Below are 25808 nucleotides of genomic sequence, written 5' to 3'. Positions count from 1 at the left end.
AATAATGCTGCTTTTACCCCCGAAGGCATATTAAAATCATTTATGTCTGTAAGAATACCTTTGCAAGATATTTTGTGCAGCCCAGTCAATAAGGACACTGTAGAAACGAGTCAGAATGCCCGACCTTGAATTCTTATTTAGTATGAAAACAATGTGAGTGGAATTAAGATAAGTTGGGAAAATGGTCTTTGTCCAAAAAGTACTAAACAAGGAGTTCATAGGGGAAAAGATTCTGATAAAAGCCAAAATATTTGTGTGTTCTGCAGTAAAAGAGCCTCTAATTACCTGTTAATTTTCCTTGCCGTGGTGATATTATTTTGTTAAAAAACTCGTAACAGTAGATTGCGCTTATTCAACGATGTTTGCGTTGTCATTTTTCAAGAGTGGTCACAACAACCTAACGCTTTTTTCCCCCAAGAGTTAAAACTGCTTTGAAATTGGACTTTTATAAGTTAACATTCTCTATTTTGTTGGTCTTTGTTGCCAGTCATTTATTGAATAAGTATGATGGATTTTGTTGGAGGAACTGTCATGTGAGACTGAAGTATAAAGAATCAACTACTCCTGATCATTTTAGGATCTTGTGGCATTCCAAATAAATGTAGAGTTGTTAGCCTAATTTTTTTCATATGAATACGTCGTAAGCAAATTGTAACTCTGTATGTGTTCCCCTCACTCTTGTCTCAGACCACATTATTCTTTAAAATCTTTGATATATAATGTAGTGCTGGTTTGAACTGCTAAAAGCGGAAATAAGTTAATTTTTACTGATGAATTAAATACTTTATATTCTTCAGAATAAAGATTGTCACACGTTGTAATTCTATAGTTATATTAAAGTAGGGATTATGCTAATACAAGTACCACTGACCTTTTCCTACTGTTAATATAGGAATTTAAGGATTAATTTCCTTGAATTAAGAGATCATAGACAAGATTTTAATACACAGTTATCAATACGCTTCTTTTCTCTGCAGGTAGTGTTCCGAGGTGGAGAAGGGGCTTTACAGGTCCTGCCTCCTCTGGTTGATGTTATTCCTGAGGCAAGACTGAATCTTGTGATTTACTATCTCCGGCAAGGTAAATGCACCTTCCTCCATCTCTTTCATAGCTTCAGGGATGACATTCATTCATCTGATCTCAACTGACTATTCCATTAGATGCTTTTTTTTCCTTTGCAGAAAAATGTAATTTATTTCATTTTCTGTTCTCTGGAAAATCGTGATGTAAGACTTCCCATGGCTTGCAGAGAAGGGCTTTAATCGTGTGCAGTCAAATAAATCTACTTCAGCAGAGTATTGGAAGTTCCTTGGGTTGCGGGAAATAGCTTTGGGGGAGGTGGTGTTTATATGTTTATAGTGAGAGGACCTCTCCTCTGCCTGAATGTGTGAGAATGGTGGGCGTATGTCCTATGAAGGCAAGGATGACTATTTCTGTAAATGCAGCACAGAATATGAGCCAAAGTGACTTTGAAAAAGGCTACAGTTTGTGAACAAAACATTTAATTCCAAATGTACTTTATAACTCTTAAAGAATGCAGGTAGGTAACCAGAATCAGTTGGAAAGGATTTTGTGCTTGTTTCTCTCCTTCGTTAGCCAACTCCTTTGAATTTTGTCTGAGTTTAGTTTCAGAGCCATTCCTATTCTCCCATTTTGTTCCTTTATTCAGCAGTGAATTGACTGGCTGAGTGATGAGTAGGTGTTAACTGCAGTCATCTAATACAAGGTGACACGATGATTGCTTTTCCACACACCGCTTTCTTAGAAGCCGTGTATTTTGTCACGTTGAAAAAATACATTTAGATGACCAGAGCATCTGAAAGCAGAAAAATGTCTTGACTTAATTTTTAAATAAATAAAGTCCATGCCTGTGTTCTGGGTTTTTTTTTTTGGTTTGTTTTCCAAAAATATTGGAAAATTACTAAGAAAAAAGGAGATATATCTTGCTGGCTGAAGTAAGTCACACCAACTTTATATTCTTTGCATCCCAATAAATTCATCAGAGAATCTGAGCGTATGTAACCATAGTACGTTGAAAAAGCCCTGTGAGGTTTTTATAGTGTGATTGACTTGGGGTTTCAGATACTTGTTCTGAGTAACATCTTTATGATTTGTAATCAACAAGGTTGGTGAGATTTAATCTTTGTAGTTGGAATAAATTCTCTTTAGTACTCAGTTGTATCCAGGACTGCTTCTTTTGTCTGCATGTGCAATTGAAATGCTGCCTCATTGTTTCAGTTCAACTGAGACTCTGACAATTTTACAATATCCCACTACTGATGACTGTTGGCAGTTATAAAAAATTCTTATTGCGGCTAATACTGTGCAATAAAATGTAATTAATCTGACTTTGCTAATCTGCAAACATCACAGTCTTCACAAAATATGGCAATTCTATCCCTATTTTGTTTTATTTGATACTAGAGAATGACAATAAGCTTATTTAAATTTCATATGAGGTTATTTAAATTTCACCGTGGTTGTAAATTAGGTATACATTCTCAAGTAAATTCAAATGGTCACAATTGTATATGATTAAAAGTACATTATTACCTGACTTATATTGTATGAATATATAGAGTTCCAGGTAAATAACAGAATCGGATTATTAGTGAGAAGGGACCTCTGGAGATCTCTAGCACATTTATTCAAGGCAGGTCCAATTAGAGGTTGGTTAGAGCCTTGTCCACACAAGCATCTAGTCAGAACTTCCTCTGTTCCACCTTGTGTCCACTGCCTTTCATTTCATTATGGAATCTGTCTCCATCTTCTCTGTACCCTCCCATTAGTTAGTTGTAGACAGTGATAAGATCTCCCTTGAGCCCTCTCCTCTGAAAGCTAAGCAATTGCAGTTCTTTCAATCTCTCCTCAGCCCCCTACCTGCCCTGGGAGCCCTCAGTGCCCTCACTCCAGTATTTCAATGTCTTTCTTGATCGAGGGATCCCAAAATCAGACACAGTACTCCAGGTGGAAACTCACAAGTGCCAAATAGAGAAGAATCCCTTCCCTTGCCTTGATTTTTGCTAATATGAACCACTGTGCAGTTGGCCTCCACTGCTGCAAGGGTGCACTGTCTGTCAGGACCCCCAGGCTGCCTTTTAGCCAGTCATCCCCCCACCTGTCTTGTTGCTTAGGATTGTTTCAAACCAAGCAAGATGCACGATTTGCATTTTGCTTCCATTAAACATCATGAGATTTCTTTCAGACTTTTTTTTTTTTCAGCCTGTTGAGCTGCTTCTCAATAGTTAGGAACTTGCTTCCCAATTTTTTATCATCTGCAAATTTGCTGAGAGTGCTCTCTATCCTGACATCTGTGTCATTAATATAAGACAGTCTACAGTATTGATCCCTCAGGGATTTGGTTAGTAATGAATCACCAGTTGGATTTTGTACAACTGATCACCATCCTTTGGTAGTCTGCCCAGTCTTCTGTCCCCTTATCTTATTTAAGCCAGTCCTATCTCTCAAGTTTGGCTATGACAAAGGTATAAGAGACCATGTCAAAGACCTTGCTAAAGCCAAGGTATACAGCATCTACTACTATCCCTTTATCCATACAACCAGTCATACCAGTACACTCTGGCATTGGTAAATCTGTGCCTGCTGTTCCCAGCCACCTTTCTATCCAGTATTACTGTTGCCAATATCACTATAGATAATACTAGTATTATTACCAATTATCTTGCCCAATAATATTGTTAATAATAATATATGTTTCAAATTAAGTCTACTTACACAGAGGCAAAGTACATCTTTTGGGATCACTTAAAGATCAGTCTTGTTTACTCATTTGCTGTCAATGTTGCAGTAATTTTCATTAGTTAGGTTCTGTTCTTCACTCTGGTATACAAATGACTTGCATACTGACAAAGGAGGCCAAGGGGAATTAGGATTAAAACCTCTTTCCTGGTTAAGATAAATTTCCATTTTCAAGTCTTGCTAGTGTAGTAGTATCAGTTAAGAATGTGAGAAATAATTACTTCTAATGACTACAGCTGTCACCAAAACTTACAAGGTCTCTGATAAAAATAGTCTTGTGTTTAGACATGCTCTGAACTGGAGTGACTGAAACACAAACATGCATCCCAATTTTTTCAACTCTTTAAGGTAGTGATTTTTAGCAGGACTTGGGGCCAGGTATCCAGTCATAATCTGCTCTAGTAAGATTTGCTAGAGGCTTCTGTTGAAGCCTGAAGAGCATTGTTCTGTGTTGATGAAAATAAAGGCTGCTGTCATTATTTTCGTGTTAGTTGTTAGTGAGCTGAGTTAGCAGAAAATAACAACCCTATTTCTATAAAAAAAAAAAAAAGAAAAAAAAAAAGTGATGACTTTTGGCTAGTCTAGTACCTTATGCTGGCTTACTAAGTGACTTCTTGAGGGAATGGGTAGGAAAGCAGAGGGGTTGGATGGGAACCTGGCAGCTCCAATGTATATTGCCTTAAGTCGCCCTGGAGTACTGTCCCCACAGTGTATGGATGGTATGTACTAGCAAAAAAAGTTTTGTTTGATAAGGCTTGTTCTTACAGGCAGCTGGTATAATGCTGTTCTGACAAAATTTTGCCATTAAATAGGGCATCGTCACTAGGTTAGGTTACTAGGCAGACCATAGTGCCAACATCATTTTAGACTTAGGTAAAGTTTAGGATCTTTTCAGCTTACTTATTTCTTGGGTGGGAAGGAAGTTGTTTATTGAATTCAAACTTTACAATTAAAGTTTAATACTAGTAATGCTTTTTGCTTGTTAGAATTAGGATCAGGTAAGAGCTGCTAGACAGATTTTGAAATATTGATAAGGAAAAGATGAAGTTTCCTTTCAGAACCATGTTACCCTATCCTCTTTGAGGGGTAAATAAATATGAGAAAAGACAGGAAGATGATGGATTTATTATCTTGACCTTGTACTGTTGAGAAGGCAGCCACTGGATTATGAACAAGGGGACCAAGTCATCTCTACTAGGAAAATTGTAGTAATAAAGAAGCTATTACTCACTCCATGTTTGTTATTTGAGTTCTGGAAAACCATCACCATTGTGATATAAACTCACAATGATTTACGGTTACCTTTCTCCTCCTGTCTAAATGCTTTATTTCTTAGTCTGTGACTATTGAGGAATGTTGTAGAGAATGAGTGATTTGTTCTAATACAGGGTGCTATGGATTGTCATGCATTCTAACGTCTGGTATTTCAGATGATGTGCAGGAGGCTTATAACCTGATTAAGGACCTGGAACCTACAGCTCCACAGGTAATTGGAAACTGATGTAATGGTACATAAAGACAGGGGTTATAAGTTGGTATGAGATCTGCCACGTATAAAACGAGTATCCTGAGGACAGCTTCCCCTGTTCTCACTTTTAAAACTCTTGAGTTTTCCATCTTTTTATCAACAACAGACTTAATGCGCATGCATAAAGTATTATATACGAGCATATATAAGTACTTAGTGTGTTTATTGCTGTACCACCTGGGGTCAGTAAGAATACAGCTCTGTTGCATGCAAACTTGATTCTAGTGAGCTGACCGTTAGAGCATAGATAAAAGTCCTCTTCCAACTACAGCTACTTGTCACTTCTGCCCTGGTGATGGTTACCATCGCACAGATCTACTAGCTCAGATGCTTGTGTGGTTTGTCCCGAAGCCATTTCAATAAAAATGAGCTAGATTAGATTAAACAGTTTAAATAATAGGTCTTCTCTAATTCCATCTCACTTTGGCTGCAATGAGTGAAAACCGCAGTGTTCCTTGGCTGCTACTGTAATTTTCTTTTGTGGCTGTTCCAACATCTTTAGTCTCTGATTTATTCCTCTTTGCAGTTTATTTTCTAAAGGTCACATAGCTGAGCATGAAAGGGACCTTTCATGCGGCTGCGTGAGGATTAGATGGAGAGAGGGAAAAGGAAAACCCCAAGAACACAGATCTGGTGATTCTGTGCTGAGGAGTGTCTTCTGCTGTTGCTTTTCACTTTTTGCATTTTTCAGTATAGCAAGACTTACTTGAACAGTTTTCTGCAGCTATTGTTCCTTTAGCCTCTGTTTCCCCCATATACATGCCTAATATAAAGAACAAGATATCATTCTTGATCACATTTTGAAATTAGTATCTTTACGCTTTCTTTCCATTTTCTCACTCACATTTGGAAGGAACTCCCCGCTAGGACTTGCAAAATTAGTTGTATATCCTCCTTCAGTTCTTCTCAAATGTCATCTTTGCCATGACGTCTCTAGGTTAATAGAAAACGCTAAAATGATTACTTTGCATACTGGCTAGTACTCTCAGATTGTTTCCTTGCACTCCATTGTTTGTCTGTGTACATGTCTCTCTTTTTTTCCATGTTTACATCTGTGACAGGGCTGTTCAGGTTTATCAGGAGTGCATACTTCAACAGGTTTATAGCTATAACTCTTAATTGTAAGATTTGAATAAGAAGTGAATCTGCTACGTGCTGAGAAAATCTTGCTCAGAGAAGAATTAAACTATAGTTGTATCTCATAGAGATTACAGGGTACTTTACTTCTATTCCTAATTTCAGTAGAGTAACATGACCACAGAGCACAGACCTCTTGACGTTTTTGCCCTTGTGAGAAACGCTATACATTTTGGAGCAAGGATGGTAGTGGTTATGATTAACCAATATGCATACTTGAAGTGGGATCTGTGCATTAATATAACAATATTGCACTTGATTATTGGTCATATGATGGTGAAGAGGGCATGATAGTATGTTATGGTGTTCGTTCTGGTGTATTGTCTTTGAGCATAAGACTTGCCAGAAAACACACTATGCCTTTGCATACCACATATTTAGCCTAAGTGACTACCTAACAAGTAGAATGAATTTGGGGGGGGAACTTTGTACTGCTGTGCTGAAGCACTATCATAATATCACAGTAACCAGCTACCTATTAAACTGAGTTGGAATACAGTTGAATTTAGGAAGAAAATAATGGGAAGTAGGCTTTTACGTGTCTCCTGAAATCTTCACCTTGTCTTCTCTGATACTTTTTACTTTTTTTTCAGGAGTACATCCTCAAAGGAGTGGTAAATGCAGCACTTGGACAAGAAATGGGCTCGGTGAGTGAAGCCCATGACGTTCTCCAGCTTCTCCAGCAGTAGGATGTGAACAGATCTGTAGAGACTGGAATGGAGTGAAAGAGGCAGTCATTTTTCATTTAGATTGCAGGATCTCTGAGTCTTTAAATCTTCTTCCTACAGTACGCAGTCCAGAATGAGTGCAATGCAAATCTCCATTGCTAGTCCTGACAATAAATCAAGCTGAATTTGGGTTCTCTGTCCTGCTTCCAAAAAACCCGTTTGCTTTCTACAGTGTTCTTGTGCATCTAGGCACATACAGTGGCATGTTTACCTTTTCTGGTTTTACTTCAGCCCTCGTTTGTCTCCCCATCTTTTCTTCAGAGTGTTATTTTCACTGTGTGTTTTAGCATCAACTCCAGAACTGATGTTGGATTTTTTTTTTTTTTTTCCTCTCCTAGAGAGATCATCTGAAAATTGCTCAGCAGTTCTTCCAGTTGGTGGGTGAATCAGCCAGCGAATGTGGTATGTTTGAAATGTTCTTTCTCCATTATATAATCCTTCTTACAATATCCAAATATATACCATCAAATCTTTGTCTGACTGCTGACTGTTAGCATGACTATTGCTAGGTATTTTGTTGCTGTAGTATGAGTAACAAAGTCTAACTTACAGTCTAAAACAAATGTGCAAGTTTAAATTAGAAGGCTCAATTAATTCCAAACCTTACTATGTGCATTTGGCCGGAAAACGCTATACTGCAAACTGCTTGTCTTCACTGATAGACACTGTGGCAGCTTGCCTCTGACTAGTAATCCCCATTATAGAAACAGAAGACAACAGCCTAATTAGATGAAGTGTATGGCTGAAACCTCAGAGGTACAGGCACTCACAGATATAGATCTAGGGCTGCTAATGAAAGGCTATCAAGTAGAGTTCTAGCACGGAGTGTGCCCTGGAACTGAGGGTGATAAAACCATAAGTACAGCAAGAAATGGAGGCTCTGGGACTAACTCCTTGTTTGAATAAAAAAAAAAACCAAACAAAACAAAACAAAAACACATGAGAAAACCCAACCAAAAATCAATATATTTTCAATATTTACTTATTCAATAATAGACCAAAACAAGACCTTGTCTTCCCTTTCCCTTGTCAAAGTAAAACCAAAAAATCCTAAATCAAAAAAGCCAGTAGTTGGAACACAGAAATTCAGCCAAAACGGGGCTTCCCAGTATCCCTTGTAGGCATTGTCAGTAGGACTATTTTTGTGGGTGGGTAACTTTGCATGTTTATGGTGCAGATAGTTCATGGTCCTCAGAGACAGAATGCTGTCTCCTGTGTCCATGGTGACTAAAGAGAAGGAGCTCAAGAGATGGAGCAACAGCACTGATCAAACTTCCAGAAATAGTGTTGAGGCATTCTGTTCCCCTTGCAGCCCTTGTACTGTTGAGATCGTGCAGTGCACAACTTCACGTTGGAAGGCTGAAGTGGTTCCATCAATGAGCCTTCCTTCATGCGTTCCTTTTGCATTGAGACTACCCCTTTGGAGTCAGGATCCCAGCTAACAGAAAGAAGCAATATGAACTGTAGTAGTGGAAGATTCGGTTAGTGGGCATAGATCTAACTGGGTTTGTGATGCCAGTAAAGTTACAGGGTGATTGATACAATGGTGGTGGACCCCTTAATACTCATAACAATCATGCAGGTGTGATAAGTGACCATAGCACACATGGGTAAAAATAATACAGAGATAGTCTGAGAAAAAATATACTGAAAGGAGGTACGGTGAAGATATAGCTCAAAAACAAAACTGAAATTGTTAGGAAGCTAAAAGTCTGAATTTTACTGTGAATTATTTTTAAACCTGTATGCAAAACAGGATAGAGAAGCTGAGATTTGAGGTATGGTTGAGGAGAAAAAAAAAAAAGGGAACAGAAATGTAGTCCGATTAGGAAGGTGGGTTAAATGAAAAAAATGAGCCTATGGGAAGGATTGGTTCCAACTAAAGGTAAATGGAAACATTAGTGCTGCAAGCGTCTTAATGTCAGTTGGTACTTCCATGTAAAAATTGCTTTGTTGTCTTTTTAAAAACTTATTGGAGAAAGCTGACATACAGAAGAGCACACAGTTCAAGGTAACTTCTTTAGAGGTGAAATAGTGTGAGGGGTTTTTGGTATCCTCAAATGAAGGACAGGTGGAGGTCAACAAACTGTACATAGGAAATAGAAGAGGCAAACAGAGTTCGATTTAGGTAGGACGTAACAAAAAGCAAACACATGAAGACCTAATATTTGTATAAAAACACATATTTGATGTTTTACAAGAAGATGAATAAAGTGGCACAGCTGATTTTAGCAGAGGAAGCTATAAACCTAAAATAAGGGGGTTTTTTAATGCGATAGGAGGAAGGTAACACGTAGGATATTGTTCCTATTTAATTTACAATGGGATATTATTAAATAGATTATGACAGTGCAGAAATGGTTCTAAACATTATAGAGACCTTCTCTCAAAATAAATATCTTTTCTTTCTCAGTGAGTAACATTAAATTGTTTTAAATTACGTGCTCAGATAGGAGATTCATCGTATTGAGGCTAAATTATTCACCAACCAGCCTGGCTGGGAACAGTGACTGGCATATTAAAGAGGTTAGAGATTTTATATAGACAGATAATAATAGTTGGAGACTTCTGTTCTGCCCATATTGACCTAATAAATGCAATAATATGGCATGATATAGATAATGAATTTTTAAATGCCAAGTTTTAATCTTTCTTAGAGAACACACAAGTGAACAGGTGACTCTAGACCAATACAGAGATTACATAGAACCTGATTTCAAATTTTATGATGAAAATCCAATTCTGTTACAGTGATCTCAGTATAATCAAATTCAAAATCCATGTGTTAGCAAATACCTCAAAAAATTTCCACAGTGCTAATTTCAAGAAGAGAAGCTACATAATAACCTTTCTCATTTCTAACAGAAAATTCTCAGCGAAATGCCAGTGAAAAGGATAAAATGCACCTGATTTGAACACTTGAAAGAACCTTTTGTTTCTTTAAAGAAAGGGCTCGTATTCATAATTAATGAGCTTTAGGAGACAAATAATGACAGGACTAGGTTTACCAATGGTACAAAATTACCCATAGTAGGGAAAATGAAAGCTTCCACAATGATGAAAGCTGTGGAAGAATATATGAGGCTGGGTAATAATATGCAAATTAAATTTAGCTTTGATAAATGCAAAGTAGTACATACGGGGGAAAAAAGCCCTTAAACTATATTTGCAAAATTATCAGAAAAGTTGAAGAGAATCTAGGAATTGATGAGGAAAGAAAGAACAAAACAAAAATAATTACTGTGTCATTGTATACAGATGTAATTCCCTTCCTTGAATACTGTCTGCAGTTCTGGTTCTTACACTTCAAAAAAAATATGTTGGAACAATAAAAGGTACAATAAAGACAGCAAGGATGATCAGAGTAAGGGGATAGTTTCTTGAACGAGGAGAGATTAAATAAAGGAGGATACATGGCCTGGAAAATGATGACTGAGTTTGGTTATGGTTGCAATACAGAACATCATAAATGACAAGGAGAAAGAATAGAGAAGAATTAGTTACTGTACCATACAAAAAACGAGGAGCATTGAAATAAATCGTCAAGCAAGACAACTAAAACAGCACAAATTACTGTTTCACATAACACAACTTATTTGATATAAAATCTTGCGAGAACCAGAAGGTATAGAGACATTCGTAGAAGAGAAGTCCATTGGTTGTTTAACACACGTTTTTCAGTGACAATCAGGAAGTCCTCAGTGCATATTGTTGGAAGCTGGGAGAAATTTCAAAGGAAGTGGCATTACGTACCACAGCATCTATTATATGTGACATCAGCATATATTCTTTCTATAGCTGTATATTCTTACTCAGCAAGCTGCTGAAACAGGTAGACTTTGGATACAATACGATCATTTTTATGTTCTGATGTAGCTTAGCATATTAGCCACTATGTTGTATATTTGTTTTTTGATCTGCTGCCTCTTTTGCTGGAGTTAGAATGGAGAACAGAATTCTCGCTGTTTGTATACTTGGGCTTTTGCTAAGTAGCCAGCCCTGCTATTCAAGCATGTAAGTCATGGTTCAGCACTTCCCACTGTGACAGTCCTTGCAGGGAGCTAGTACCACTAGATTGTCTGTTTAAGATCTTTATCAAGTTACTTAGCTGCTTTGCAGATTTATAACACAAAAGTAGGTTGTGCTTGCTAGAGTGAGGAAATCCTATACTGTGTCTTTGCTTGCAACTGGGCCTACAAGGCTCCTGATTGTAATGTGGATTATCAAAAATTAATGCATTAACATGAAGATGTGGAATATTTTTTCCAAACAAGGTCTTATCTTTCTGACTTGCCCTTGTTAACTGTAGAAATACCATGACTGCATTAAGAAAAAAGCAGCAACAGACAGGTTAGGAAGAATACAGTGTCATGTATTTGTAAAGTAATTTGGAGTCATCAATTAAGCCCTCTGCTATTTTTAGTTAGATCTCTGACCTGGAGGTTCAAGGAACATACAGCAAACAGATTTAAAGTGACAGTCCTTTCTAATGCATTTACACATGTTGGAAGTTATGTACTTCAAGAGGCATAGGGACATCCAAAACAACAAAAAAACCCTAAAAGAAACAGGAAGCGCTTACAGTGTAGGAGTCAATATAGTCAATATTGGCCCTCTGGCAGCAATAAATACCACCCAGAACAGCAGCTTGTATTACTGGGGTTTTTTTAAGCTCAATAAAAATTCTTAATCCCAATGATATAAGATGGAACTGAAGAGGCTGTCACTAGATTTTTATAGTTCATTCTCATGCTCTTCTCCCAGGGTCTTAACTGGATGGAAAATTAAACAGATCAGATTTCTGAGACAAGTTAAAGAGGAAACGGAGCAAGAGGAACATTAGTGAAAGTAAATGAACATTAATGTTTCCATTAAATGCAGTGTTTCTGGTGCTTAACATAAGTCTTACAAACTACCCTAAAAGCACTGGAAGCATAATAGAGAAAAGCACCCACTTCATTTTCAGTGATCATCTTTTAGGACCAAGTCAGGCATATCTGGTGTTGGGTGGAAGGAATGAAACATTTATTCCAGACATTGTGCACTCTTTTCTTTGGGGTATTCTTAGGTCAACCTAAGTAATTTTTCAAAATCAGAACTTTTTTCTCTTCCTGCATGAGTCACATGGGATGAATCAGAACTATAGAACTCCAGTTTTCCTGTCACTAGTAGTATTCATTGTTGAGTTGTATGAGATTTACAGATGTTTTACTTGTTTGGTTTTTTAATGAAATCTTTCACTAAAAGTATATGAAGGATGGTATGCTGGGAAAACAAAATTTTTTGCCAAAATGTGGACAGAAGAATAAATACTGAAACTTAGAAATTCTCCAGTCGTATATGGGAAAAGTGTGGTTCTAATATTTTGTGATTGATTCATTTTTACTGAAAATGTATTCTCAGTTTTCAGTCTTCTTTGCATGTTTATTTGCTTTTTTAAAAAAAAATGTTGAAAATATATTGCTGTGAGTTTATTAACTTTATGAATGTGAAAGAAAAGGATCACTTTTGAGGTACCTGCATTCTCATTACAACAAAAAAAACGGCAGAGAAACACTGAGGAAAATTGTTTCTGTTATTGTCGTGTCAAGGCATGTATGTGTCATAAGTATGCCTGCATGTAAAAAAGAACAGATAAATACGCAGGCCGGTTTCTGCTCCCAAGTGAAGACTTCATAAATAACCAAATAATTTTCTCAGATTGGAGAACTGAATGATGTGGTTCCGACATAGATAAGGATGGATTGTCTCTATGTGGAAATGACAGGACATCCAAGCTTAGTATCTCCTCGTGCTAAAAGATAAAAAATGAGAATATTCTGCTTTCCTTTGAAATATATTTTGAGATCTTATGTTGTGCTTTTGAGGAATAGTTACTACCCTACCTTATTTAAAGGAGAATGTGTAGTTTTCCAGCATAATGCTATATTTTGTGCTGTGGTATGGAGTCAAAATAATGGTCTTGGGTTACATGAAATTTTTATACACAGAAAAGATATTTTAGTTTTCTAGTGTGGATGAATTGATGGTAGCTAACCTACAGGAGCAGATTACTTCAGGGCTGTTGGTAGCCTTAGGATCTTATCTCCTGTCACCTTACCAAACTGCAGAGAGCAGCATGCTCTCTAATGATCATCTGACGTAGTCAAATAGTAGTGATTTGACGTCACTCGTGCGTATGCCTTCCCAGCTGCTACTTGGGTTCATCCATCTCAGACCAATCTCTGCTAGTTGGGCCTAACAAAAATTAGTCCTAGCAAGCTTAGTTCACAATCTGTAAAAAAGCTTTGAAATGTTTCTTTTCAGTAACCCAACTGACAATTTCAGTGTAGATGACAGCATAGTAGGATGGCAGCAAAGTTTATGATGACACAGAGGGCAGGAAAGTTTACTAACACTCATTTGAACTGATATGCCTAACTTCTTTATGGCTTTACTACTTGCGTGTAATGTGGTAATCCCAAATGCATGGAAATTAATTTTCATATTGTATTTTATCACAAAGTATTTTTCCTGTGCATGTATTAACTTTTTAATAACAATATTTTCAGAATATGAAGTTTACTCTCTTACTGGAAGTAAAATTTCCAGGATAACTGAAAAGCATAATTTTAAAGAACAAAGAAAAAAGGCTGACGAGGTTAGAATAATAAACACGAGCTTTGTATCAAGTGTCACTTTCTTAGAGTAAGACTAATTCACAGTAAAATTATGCTACATAAATTGTGTCATGGAAAAGGCCTGTTACTTAAATCGTTTGTCTCTGAAGAATTTGCTGTTGAATGCAGTCTTGCAATAGTTATTGTATGCTGTAGAGAAAGTTGACAAGATGATCTAATAGTTTTTCTAACCTCTTGTATGGTCCTTTGCCTGAAAAGGCAAGTTACGCTATTTTTAGAAGTTAGCTGTTTTCATAGTTGCCAGCAATCTTGGCAGTAATTTCCATCACCATGTGATTTTTAAATTCTACAAATCTGCATTTCTCTTTTGAATTTTAGATACCATTCCAGGGAGACAGTGCATGTCCTCCTGCTTCTTTCTTCTTAGGCAGTTTGGTAATGTCCTGATTTATCTCAACTCAGTCAAGGTTAGTATTATTATTTATTATTGGTAGTACTCTAATGCATGGAATCACTACTTATGGAATTGGACTGTGTGAGACACTATAAACATAAAAAGGTACAGAAACACAACAGTAACAACAAAACCCAGGAACAACAGTGGGATGTAAGTGGTCAATACAGCAAATGGATCACAATGTGAAGAAGCAGTTTATAAGATAGCATTGCACAGTATGGTGGGCATGATAGTCTCATCACACTTACAATTTAACTGTTATCAGGCTTCCTGGTGGCATCACAGAAGATGAGAAAGATAATTTAAAGAAGACAATGAAAAAATTAGTGGATATTTATGGGGAGGAAGAAAACCCATATGTTTTGTTAAGATTTAACAAATGAGCAATGGAGATTATTGTCACTGGTTAATAACTGGGGCCGACATTTTAAAGACCAAGAGTGTGTAAGGAAGATAGGACATGAAGGACTCTGAAAGTAATAACACTTACTTTTGCAGGGAAAGCAGTCACTGAAGGGCTAAAATAGGGCAGTATTACCAAAGCAGCAAGCTAAGAATATTATTTTTACAGAAGTAACCTGAGTCGTACCCTACAGGCAATGCTGCATTTTTCAAAGTAAGAGAAGGAGTTTGCGGTTATCATAATGGAGCATTATGAGATCACCAGTATTCAGTGAATAAAATGGATATAACTTACAGAGATCCAGTTATAAGTCAGATGTGAGGAAAAAGAGAGACACTGCAGTGTCATTATAGGGTTAAGTGATTGCAGTCTCGTTCCAGTGATTTGAAACTAGAGTTATAAGAACTCTATATTTGGTAGGAAGAGGAACAAGAATCTAAAAAGAAATTATTAGGGAGATACACCAGATGAGCACAATTACAATGTTCTAAGGAGGGTGAGATCTAAAGAAAAATATGTGGTTCTAATGGTGCCAAAAGCAGGTGGTGGGTGAAAAATGGTTCAGGTGTTGTGTTTTTAAACTTTGTCTGGAAAGAGGTCATTGAAGAAATCCCAAGTGGCTGTAGCCACTGGAATAGCTACACTGTAATGGAATGAAGAGACACCCCACCACCACCCCAAACTGGAGCATGTGTGTAATTGAAGAACACGAAAGCTGGAAACTAACCGTGAGATTTGTTTGGCCTAACTTGAGCCCTCTGAAAGTCAGATTTCTAGTTGTAACTGATCACCTGGTCTCAGTCTATAGCCAACAGGGCCAGATGGTAATTGCCAGAAATCCTGTGCATTTCTTACACTTGTCTTAGAATGGAATGAGTCGCCCCATAGAAATGCCCAGCTCTTTCCATTTCCTTTAAAAAGTTCTTAAACAACTAGTTCTAACCTGAAAAGATTACGGTTAAATGTGATTATACACCACCTCCAAGGTATACGAGAAAGCTTAGAAATGAGAGAGAGAGAGGAGTAGCATCTGGGGAGGCAAACGGAGTTGTCATTAATATTGGAAAGTAAGGCTAAGGTTTGTAAAGGAAAGAGCCAAAAATGAACAAGACACCAAACAGAAATTAAGAGGGTGAAAGTGGGCAATAGAGTGATCAGGGGATAGGTCAGAGTCATGAGGCAAGAGACGTGCTTGGAGGGGATTAGGTGAGACAAGTCTGCGTCTCTGAGGGTATAAGGGTAAGTGTTGTAGGAAGGGTTGGAAAGAAAATCTGAAGGGAAAAGGAAAGGAAGAGAGAATACTCGATGTGACTTTGTAAGATGTTAGTAAGAGCCCATGCAGAGGGAAATACAGGTGAGAAATAGATCTAATGTTTAAAAACTGTCAGGAGGAAGGCAGAAATAGTGAACAAGTACAGGTATGCAAGCCTTCAGTCCGGCTGTATTTATCAACTACAAGAAGGAGTGTTGTTACCTTGTCAGATTTGTGAGAAACTCTTTTATTATGTGTGCACGGGAGAGGGGAAGGGTTATCTGACTGCTTTTTCTTTTAAAAACTTAGCTGTTTTGCTGAAAGTACTGTCGGACGTTATAACATATATATGTGGATCTCAGCTTGCAAGCTTTGGACTTGTTCACATATACATGCCTTTGGCATCAGTAACCATATATCTGTTTTGATTTGACCCATATTTAGGCAAAGATAATACTTTTTTAAAATAAATATTCCCTTGGTTTTCACAGTTGTAATGTGAATGCATTTATAAGGGTGAAACAAAGTAGTAAGCTAAATAAAGAAAATTCAGTGTAAAATAGATTGATGCCTTTCATTGTACGGTGGTGTACTGTTATTTGAAATACTGGCCACTACCCCCTCAAATGCAGAAAGGAAAGTGATTCAGAGAATAATTAGAAATTAAAATATTGTCTTAAGAGATTTAGAAGATAGGTATTATTTGCTGTAGAGGGAAGTTAAGAAAATAAAATTATACAAAATAAGGATTAGAATAAACAAGGTAGATTTAAAACCTCCATTTGTATTAGGAGAGGCTAAAAACAAGGTACCGCTTGCTGGAATTGCAGCAAATTCACAATATCTTTTCTAAGAAAATGCGTTTTGTCCCTCTCAAAACACAGTTTATGGAACTTATTATCACAGTTCAAGGTAGGGTTGAGGTTGCAAGTTTGGAAGGTTTTATAGATTGTATCTAGCAAGTTGCAAAATGATTAAGCTTAAGTAAAATATGTATTTATGAATTCTTGAAGGGAATCATAAATACTGGCAATTTCAGACATAATGCACTTGATAAATAGCAGGGACTAAGGAGAAAAGTTTTCTGCCTACTACTACATTCCTTGCATGGTCCTTTTGAAGAAGTTGATTGTTATCATCGTTTTTCAGCTGAGACTAGCTACTCCTCAGATTTGTTTAGGTCATTCCCCTTCTCTTCAGGTCACAGGGATGCAAATAATTCTTCCTGTACCATGTTACAGGCAAGGCTTAGGTGGCTTTACAGTCACCTTTGTGTCATTCACAGGAATAAACTTCAGTAGAATTTCTGCAGCTCTTTAAGTGGAGCTGTGCACTGTGTGAAGATTGTTTGCATGATATTCTCTCAGGAAACACCACCTTCATCCATGATTGATTAAAACTGCTTTAGGCATGAGAATGTCTCAAAGGACACCTTATAATAAACGTATTGCCAGCTGCCCGGAGGGTGACATTATAACACTGAGGATTAACTGAGAAGACAAGCTAATTCAGGCTCGGCTGAGTTCTGGCCACAACAAATGCTTCATTGGTCAACTGGGTATCTGAGCATCTCGTTGAAATGGACATCACTCAGAGCACAGTTAGTTCTATGAAAAGATTGAAGACCACAAAAGAGTGAAGTCCCGTACATATAATGTGGTTCAAAAAAAAGGAAAAAGAAATAAAATATCTAGCTGCTGTGAATGTGGTACACTATCAGCAGCACTAGTTCATTTCTACTGGTTTTGTTTTTGCAGCAGGTGTGGTCTGTAGCATTAATACAGCCAGGATAGAATGACAGAGGTTTTGAGTTTGCTTACTGGCAGATTTTCTTTTCTGTTTTAATTCAAAAATACAATGGAGGCTATTTGAACAGAAGGAACTATTTGTACAGTAAAACTAGCATCTTGCTCACCAGCTTTGCTTAACCTGGGTCTTGTGCTGATTCACATGAAACTATCATTGAGGAAGAATACAGTAAAGTGTTGTAATTCTCATATGGTGAAACCAGTTAGTTCACCCTAAGGGTACTGAAATGTTTTCACAAACTGAGCTTAAGATTCACCCAAATGGTTCATCCTTATGCTTTTGCATAGCTTGCTATATTTGCCAGCTTTTGGACCCTAACAGACTATTTGGGTGAAACCTAGACATCTGACACATGGTGGCAACCCCCCCACCTCTTCTCTCAAGGCACTACCTTCATGTGTGTGGGTGGACTGGATCAGTACACTTTGTTGACTGCCTGTGACAGGGAAGGGAAGAGGTTCCTCAAGTGTCCCTACATCATGAAAGAAGATAAAGAGCACTGGGAAGGGGTTGTGGTGCTTGCTTTCCATATCTTTTGTACAGTCTCAACTATGCTTTTTACCTGCTCTTCACTCTTTAATGAGGGAACACAACAAAAGTTTGATCTTCGTACACAAGTTCTGTTTCTTTTCTAGATGTTACATAAAGAAAAACATTTCTTCTTCCACACACCTTGCTGTCATGCACACAGGAAGGCTTTTCTTACAGTAACTGTAGTGGATAAACCACCCTGCTTTTTCCCATGCTCCTTCATAAGCACTGCACCTCTCCTGGGCAGGGATCCTCAATCCCATCCACGGTTATAGCTGTGGTATTGTGTTCCACCTTATCTCTATCAGGTCCACCATTCGTGCAGCAGTGTGGGACAGTGCTGAATGTTGACTTTTGGTCATCTGAGTTACACTTCAGTCTGGACGTCTGACCGTGATCAAATCTAAGCTATTTGGGTCAAACCCAAACATCAAGCTAACCTGTACCTAGAGTAGTATTTTCTGCTTTGGTCCATGCAGCTTTTCAGAAAAGACACAGCTAGATCAACGTGGTCTGTCATTAACCAGGTGTGTCCAGTTAAATATTATGGGAGAGAAAAACTTGGTCTTGCACTTCAGATAGAGAGAAGGGTGCCTGTAAGCAAGGCTTGAGCTTAAGGAAGTCCTATTACACAGTGTGCTGCCTGACTACAGCCCAGTGCTGCGGCTCCACCTCCATCATGTGATCCAGCATGTCACATAACCAGATCCACAGGATCTCTTGTTGAACCTTGAGAAGACTTTGGAAAAATAAACTGTTCATCTCCTTAAGCCATTAGGGAGTCAACTGCTTGTTTACCACCCTAGTGGTGAAATAAGTGCTTGGGAGGTGAAAGAGACTGTGGCACCACAGCATGACTTCACATGCCCAAAGTGAAAATTACACCCACAAAAGCTGCCACTGCAATTTTGAGCTTGAAGCATTCTCCAGATCTCTCATGGTTAATACTGTGGAATGTTCCAGCTGTGTTTGTAGTCACGAATGTAGGATGGAAAGCCAGTCCATAATTTTCTACCCACTGTTTATAAATGCCGTATGTTCATAATGTGGGTTTTTCTTTTTCCTTCCCATTGTCTTGATATAGTCTGACTCAGATTTATGGGGAGGAGATATTTTTAATGTTATTATACCGTGGGAGGAGTTTTTTTGTTTTCTTTATTTGCATTTTGTCTGTGTGGCTTATTTTCCAGAGTTACTTCTACAATGATGACACTTTTAACTTCAACTACGCCCAAGCCAAAGCTGCCATGGGCAATTTTAGTGAGGCTGAAGAGGTATGTATTTACTTTCTTTAAAAAACAACAATGGAGACATTTTCCACATACTCCTCTCTTTCCTTCCTTTTCTCTCCCTCCAGAGCTTCATGTTGGTTGAAAATAAGCAGGTTGGGCGGGCGGAACATCATCTTCCCCTTCTTAGAGGAACTGAAACTCTCAGTGAACACTATTCAGAAAAGATTATCTTGCTAATCTTGTAATGTGAGGTATATGGGGAGTCATGCTGCTTGCGGTGCATCACAAGAGTGCTTGCAGCTATCTCTAATTGATCAAAGAATGCCCTCTTAATCAGATTTCCTACGCTTTGTCTGGGATCCCGGGCAGTCTTATTGTTCAGACTGACTAGGGCATGCTGAGTAAAAGACACTGAATAGTTAAGGGCTTGTAGGTGTCCCTAGAAATTAGTGCTTTACAAAAAAAAAATTTCGTCCTCTGGGAATTGTGGGAGGAAAAGAGGAAGTGCTCGCTATCTTATTCAGCAGCATCCAGATGCAGCTGGAAGAGATTAACTTCTACACACAGCATTTTTTGTGTCTATGTGCAGTAGAAACTTAATTACAACTAAAATATGCAAAAGCAAATAGCTATTATGAAGATGGAAGCAACATTTTCCACAAGACCAGAAAGAAGACAAGCCAGAAAAAAAAAAAACAAAAAAAAAACCAACAACCACAACCAACCACGTAGTTTAAAGTGAATCATATAGGTTTGGTTGGTTTGGGGTTTTTTTGGTTTTTGGGTTTTTCTGTTTTGTTTTTCCTGACTGTCTAACTTTTTAACTCTTCAGGTCTCTTGACAACAGAGCCCCCCCTGGGGTTTTTCGTTGTGTGGTTGCTTTTTTTTTTTTTTCCTACCCAGCACTCACCCCCTCAGTTTGTGACCTGAAATTCCATCTCTCTTTAAGAAAAATATCCAAGACTGTCAGGCAGCATGGATATATATTTCAATTCACCTACCTTAATTTAGTTAGTTTAATGAAAATGCAGGTGAATATCTTAAAACTATACTAGCAGGCTACGCTGATAAAAATGATAATGCTCTAAGTAAGCTTTAGCTGCAGTCAAGCAGCAAAGAAACACAAAGGTGTAAACTGCTGTTAATCCACACTTTTCCTCTTATGTTCTTACAAATGATTCTATATAAACTTGTGCTATGTAGCTGACACATTTAAATAACAGGATTATGTAATTAAATTGATTAGTCTGTCCTAATGTCTGATCTTTGCCTGTGATGACACTTTCATATAAAGATCACCCTTCACCAGTGTCTCATAAACTTGTAAAATATCTCCACGTATAGCACTTAGTAACTTATTAACAAGCTTACCTCCCTGGACATAATGAAATAAAACCTATGATAAAGCGCTACTTACATTGATAATGCTGCCTTTTTTTTTTTTTCCCCACCCCCAAAATTAGAGGGTCAGCAATGTCTAACCAATAAAAATGTCAGTAATTTGTGGCACTCACTGTTCCAGTACACACATCTGCTCCTATAAAGGTATTTTGAGTTTTGCCAGTGGCATCCTAGTATAGTTTCAAATATACCTGCAGAGAGGCATAACTAGCTTTTTTTTTTTTCTTCTGTGAGTAAAGCCAGAGTACATTTTAAAATGTATAACTTCCCCCCACACATCCCTTTAGATGTAGAATGTAATAAACCTGTATTTGTACAGTGAGTTACAAAAGACAAATGTTTTGCTTCAGAACCTTACTGAAACCAAAATGGTTAGAAATGGCTTATTGCTGCCCTGGTCTGATCTCTGACGTGTATGGGGAGGAAAGGCTCATCTATATGTGAAACTTCTGGTATTTCAAGAAGATGCTAATGTAATTGCTTGCATTGCTTTCTAAACAAACACATTCCAAATAGCTTTTCCCACAGGCCCAGTGTTCCTTTGTGCTGTTTCTGCTGCATGGCCGCCCACTGGCTCTTGTTCAGAGCAGGCCGCACCCTCTGCCAAGCTTGGCCTTTTGAAGCTGCAGAAGTCCCTCAATGAGCATGGCGCTGTTTGACTCCTCCACCTACCCGACACAGAGATGCCCCAACACTGCATTCTTTCTCATGAAGCAGTTGTTCGTGTGGCTTAAGCCTTAGCTGCATGTTGAAACGAGGCAGGTCTGCCTTCTGTTTGTTTAAAAGTACATGCATGTATAATCTTTTCTTTTCCTTCTTCCTGCAGGTGTTCCTTTTGATCCAGAGTGAGAAGATAAAGAATGATTTTGTTTACCTTAGCTGGCTAGCTCGCTGCTGTGAGTCACTTTACTCTCAACGTTGCAGAATACAGATCCTCCTCTATTGCATCAGTCTTGGCAATCCACTTTCCTAATTGAATTTAATGCTGTAGGTGGATTCAGGACTATGAAAGTGAAAAGCTGATTGCACTAGTTACAGCGTGGGTGGTTATTGCACCTTTCATACGTCTGGCTTTAGTAAGCAATTACTGCTTCAGTGCAATGCTGTTGTAGTTCTGTCAATGCAGTTTTGTCCTAACCAGTGAACCTTTTCCTTCTCAATTGTCTACTTCAGTTGCTTGAGTGAAGATTTTTCTGTCTTAAAAGACTGAGTTACAACTTTAAAATGTTCAGAGTAAAACACAAAGTAGAAGCATCCACACTGGGTCAGGCCCAAGGGTCTGTCTACCTCCAGGAGCAGCCAGTGTCAGATGTCTAGGGAAGAGGAGAATCAGGCGAGCATACGTGGAGTTTTTCTTCCTACCATGTTACTCTTCATGTTGTCCAAACTCCTGTGCCTGAGGGATGTCCTTAATAATCTCCAGCATGTTTTTTCTTCCAAAAACTCTTCTGTTCTTTCCTTGAACCCAGAAAACTTTTGCTATGCTTAATGTCCTATAGCAAATTTTATTTAGTTTTTCTGAATCAGTTTTTAAAATATTGCAGAATACATCTCAGTACAGATATGGCTACAATGCCGCATGCAAAATAGTAGAGAGGTATGCTTTTCTAATGACTCAAGTCTGAGACTCCCTAGGCTAATTTGTTTTCTTTACAGTGCCTCAATACAAAAATGTTCTCTTATCAAACAATTTTCTGTAGTTGTACTTGGAATGCAAATATGTACGTTGTGGGACATTATGCCATATCGCAGATGTGGTCAACATCTCTAACGTGATCTTTCCAGACAGGCACATCACACCTATGACTCTATTTTAGGATGTGCCAGTTTATTTCATTTTTCATTAAGCTGTGGTACCTGGTTATGTTTGCGTGTTTTATATGTGAATGGTTTATGTGATTTTTTTTTTTTTTTTTTTTTTTGATGGGAGAACTCACATTGCAAAAGCAGTTCATGGTTGTTGAGTAGACAGCGTTCATCCTTTTGATTCTGTGCTATAGTAGTTCTTTGACATACATCTGGGGATGCAGAACTCTTTGAAGGTGCTACTTACTATACAATAAGTAGAATTAACACCGTGTTATCAATTAAAAATTTTCTAGCTCTTTTATAGTATTTGCTATTTATTCTCAAGTGTGCCTTTTCCCATTCTGAATTCCCGCTGAAGTTTCAGAAGGGCTGCTGTATTCTTCTGTGTCTGTCTTAAAATTTTGATTTTTAATTTCCAAACAGCTGCTAGAATTCTTTGAAGAAACAACTGTTTAGTGATGAATATAGTTATCTTTTTGCGTCAAGTATGTAAATTGTTATTAGATCCTTCTAGATGAAAGCTGCTGTAGAAATTACAAAGCATTATAATACGTTCATGTCACAGTATGATTAGGTATTGAGTTGTAAACAATTCAATGCTGAAATATTTCCAAAGGGCAAAAAGTACTAGAGATGCATCTTTTTTTGAATGCTGGATGGTATTTTTTGTTTAATATTATGGTACTATTTATACCAAATTCTTCTTGAAGAGAAGTTAAAAAACCCACTGAATTAGCGCAGTACACCATTTCTCTAGATGGATGGGTTGGTATTTGGAAATTAAGACCTGGCTGTTTGCCACTGTATATGGTATCTGGAGCTGATGAAAGAAAAATCTGATTTGATGTCTTGCTGTCTCCTAAATGAGAAGTGTCTATAAATACTGTGATTTGATGTTACGTGTTTATTGTTGATGATTGCCACACATTCAACAACAGTCCTTCTTTTGAAAGAGCACAAGAGTGGTCAATGTGTGAACAGCCAGCTACTGTCTGAGTAGCTGGTAAGACTTGAAAAAGAAAAGAATGCTTAATTTCATTTTCTTTTCTCCCAGTACTTGAATGAGTCTGGAATTACCAGTATCAACCTCAGATTGAACAGAATGGGTTCTTATCTCCAGAAGATCACAATTTTAGAACTCTCTGTGTTCAAACACCCTAGTAGAATTTCCACTAGCCAAGATGGAAGATTCAAATTCTCTTATTTCTAATTGCGTATAGTTGTCATGTTTAAAGTTAAAGGCCAATGAAAAATTCTAGTCATATAGGCAAATTTAAAACCAGTGCAAAATCTCATGAATTTGGAAACATTTTTTCTAGTGGATGCTTCATGACAAGCTTTGTTATGCTTGGAGGGGCTTTGCTTCCCCCCTGCTTTTGGTTTGTTAGGAATCAAGACAATTGAATGTTTAGATTGAGGTGGGCACCAAGTATTAAAGATCTCAGATCAGCGCCAATTGAAATTTTTCTGTGTGTGAGAACACATAATCCTAAATCTCAGCATCTAAATGGATTGCCAGGGTCCATTGTCCTGCATAAAATAACCTCTCTAATGCTTTCCGTTCTGTTTCTTAATAACATCTGAAATCGTGAGAGTTGTGCTTATTGCTGTATCTGTGAAATATAAATTGAGATGTAAATGTCATAATTATTCTTCTTGACATTGGTATTCTCTGATTAATTGGTTTGTTATCACTATTAAAACAGAAGATAAAGACAACTTTCCCTTTCCAACCTCATGATCACAGGGTGAGGCATGCGTTTACATTAAGGAAAGAAATTTAGGAACATTTATTCCACCTGCCGTTGAGTATTATGCATGGCATATTCTTTTCGCAATCCCAGCTTTTTGTTGTTATTGCAGATATTATGAATAAGAAACCACAGCTGGCCTGGAAGCTCTATCTGAAGATGGAAACCTCAGGGGAGTCCTTTAACCTATTGCAGCTCATTGCAAACGATTGCTACAAAGTGAGTCTTCTCTTTAGAACCGTGTGTATGGCATGTTAATTCAGTGATTGTACCAACAGCCATTTTTTGATACTTTCCATCATTGTCATCACTACCAAACTTTTCTTTTATAACAGCAGGATGGCTAATAATGTAGATGAGTTGGCAAGGATTAGTCAGTATTTTAACCTACAGGCCTTCTTGGTAGACAACCCACTGATTAAAACGTTGGTAAATTACTGCATGCTTGAGCTATCAATAACAGTTTCTTCTCCTATTAGAGATTCATTGTTGGTAGAAATGACAAGAAACTTTTAAGGAAAAAAAAAATCTAGCATAAATTCATGAGGAGCCTCATGCTGCATTTTTTTCTGGGACTGTTATTTTTTCCTTAAAGCTTTTAATGGCAATGGGAGATACTCCTTTGTTAATCATAAGGAAACAGAAAGAGAATTCCCACAACTACTATTCTGTCTGCCCAAGCGGGGCAAAGAGACACTGTGTGTGTAGTAATTAGGAATAAAACTACTCAGAAAAAATGGTGAGCTTAACTGCTGACAGCAGGATCCCTGCTAACACATAACAGTTCTTCTTTTGAACCTTTTCTAGAGGAGGGCTCTTAGGAGCATTAGATTAGAGTAAGCTGTCTAACATTTTTAAAAGTCGAGCTAAACAGGATACTGTCCACTTTAATGTAGGGACGCTCTGGGTATTTTAGAACAAGTTAAAATAAATGCTACCTTACTTGTACTAAGCTTCTAGATTGTGTTTACTTTTTCTGATGCTGCATGCTAATACATTGCTGGCACGCCTCCAAATTCTAATTTATACAAAGCTATGTTAATAGTGAAGAGATCTTGGGAAGCTGATTACAATTCTGCCTAAATTTCTAACATCTAATTCTTCAGATGGTGTCTGTACACAGTGAGACTTAGCTCTGATTCAAGTTTTTTTGCTGTTCTGCAAAGCATGGAAAGAAAACATGAGAGCTTCATCTGCAGAGTGGATGTAGAGACATAGAAAGAAAACTTGTTTGAAAGGATTGTAAATGGTACTATAGGAGAAAGAAAAAGTGATTGTCCTATCCAGAGTACTGCTGTGCAAGACTTCAGTAGAAGATTAACAAGATGCTGTATCCGGCATCCTCTCTGCCATCTACAGGGTTGCTTGCACCATGTTGGGACCTAGAAGAG

General features: G+C 37.7%; 1 protein-coding gene across 5 annotated transcripts in view; it reads left to right on the top strand.

Annotated features, from left to right (window-relative positions):
* Positions 1-25808, top strand: part of IFT56 (intraflagellar transport 56) — a 46999-nt gene that overhangs the window by 17420 nt on the left and 3771 nt on the right. The window contains exons 9-16 of one of the 5 annotated variants that reach the window (XM_063322590.1): positions 978-1080; positions 5190-5245; positions 7018-7071; positions 7491-7554; positions 14151-14239; positions 19415-19498; positions 21684-21753; positions 24530-24636. In XM_063322590.1, the coding sequence (XP_063178660.1) occupies positions 978-1080; positions 5190-5245; positions 7018-7071; positions 7491-7554; positions 14151-14239; positions 19415-19498; positions 21684-21753; positions 24530-24636 (627 nt within the window). Of the gene's footprint in view, positions 1-977; positions 1081-5147; positions 5246-7017; positions 7072-7490; positions 7555-14150; positions 14240-19414; positions 19499-21683; positions 21754-24529; positions 24637-25808 lie in introns of those variants that run through there. The other 4 variants (XM_063322589.1, XR_010069445.1, XR_010069447.1 and 1 more) reach the window with 4 other exon arrangements.

This window comes from Chroicocephalus ridibundus, chromosome 1, assembly GCF_963924245.1.
Source record: "Chroicocephalus ridibundus chromosome 1, bChrRid1.1, whole genome shotgun sequence".
Lineage (NCBI taxonomy): Eukaryota > Metazoa > Chordata > Aves > Charadriiformes > Laridae > Chroicocephalus > Chroicocephalus ridibundus.
This window is presented reverse-complemented; position numbering and strand designations above follow the sequence as displayed.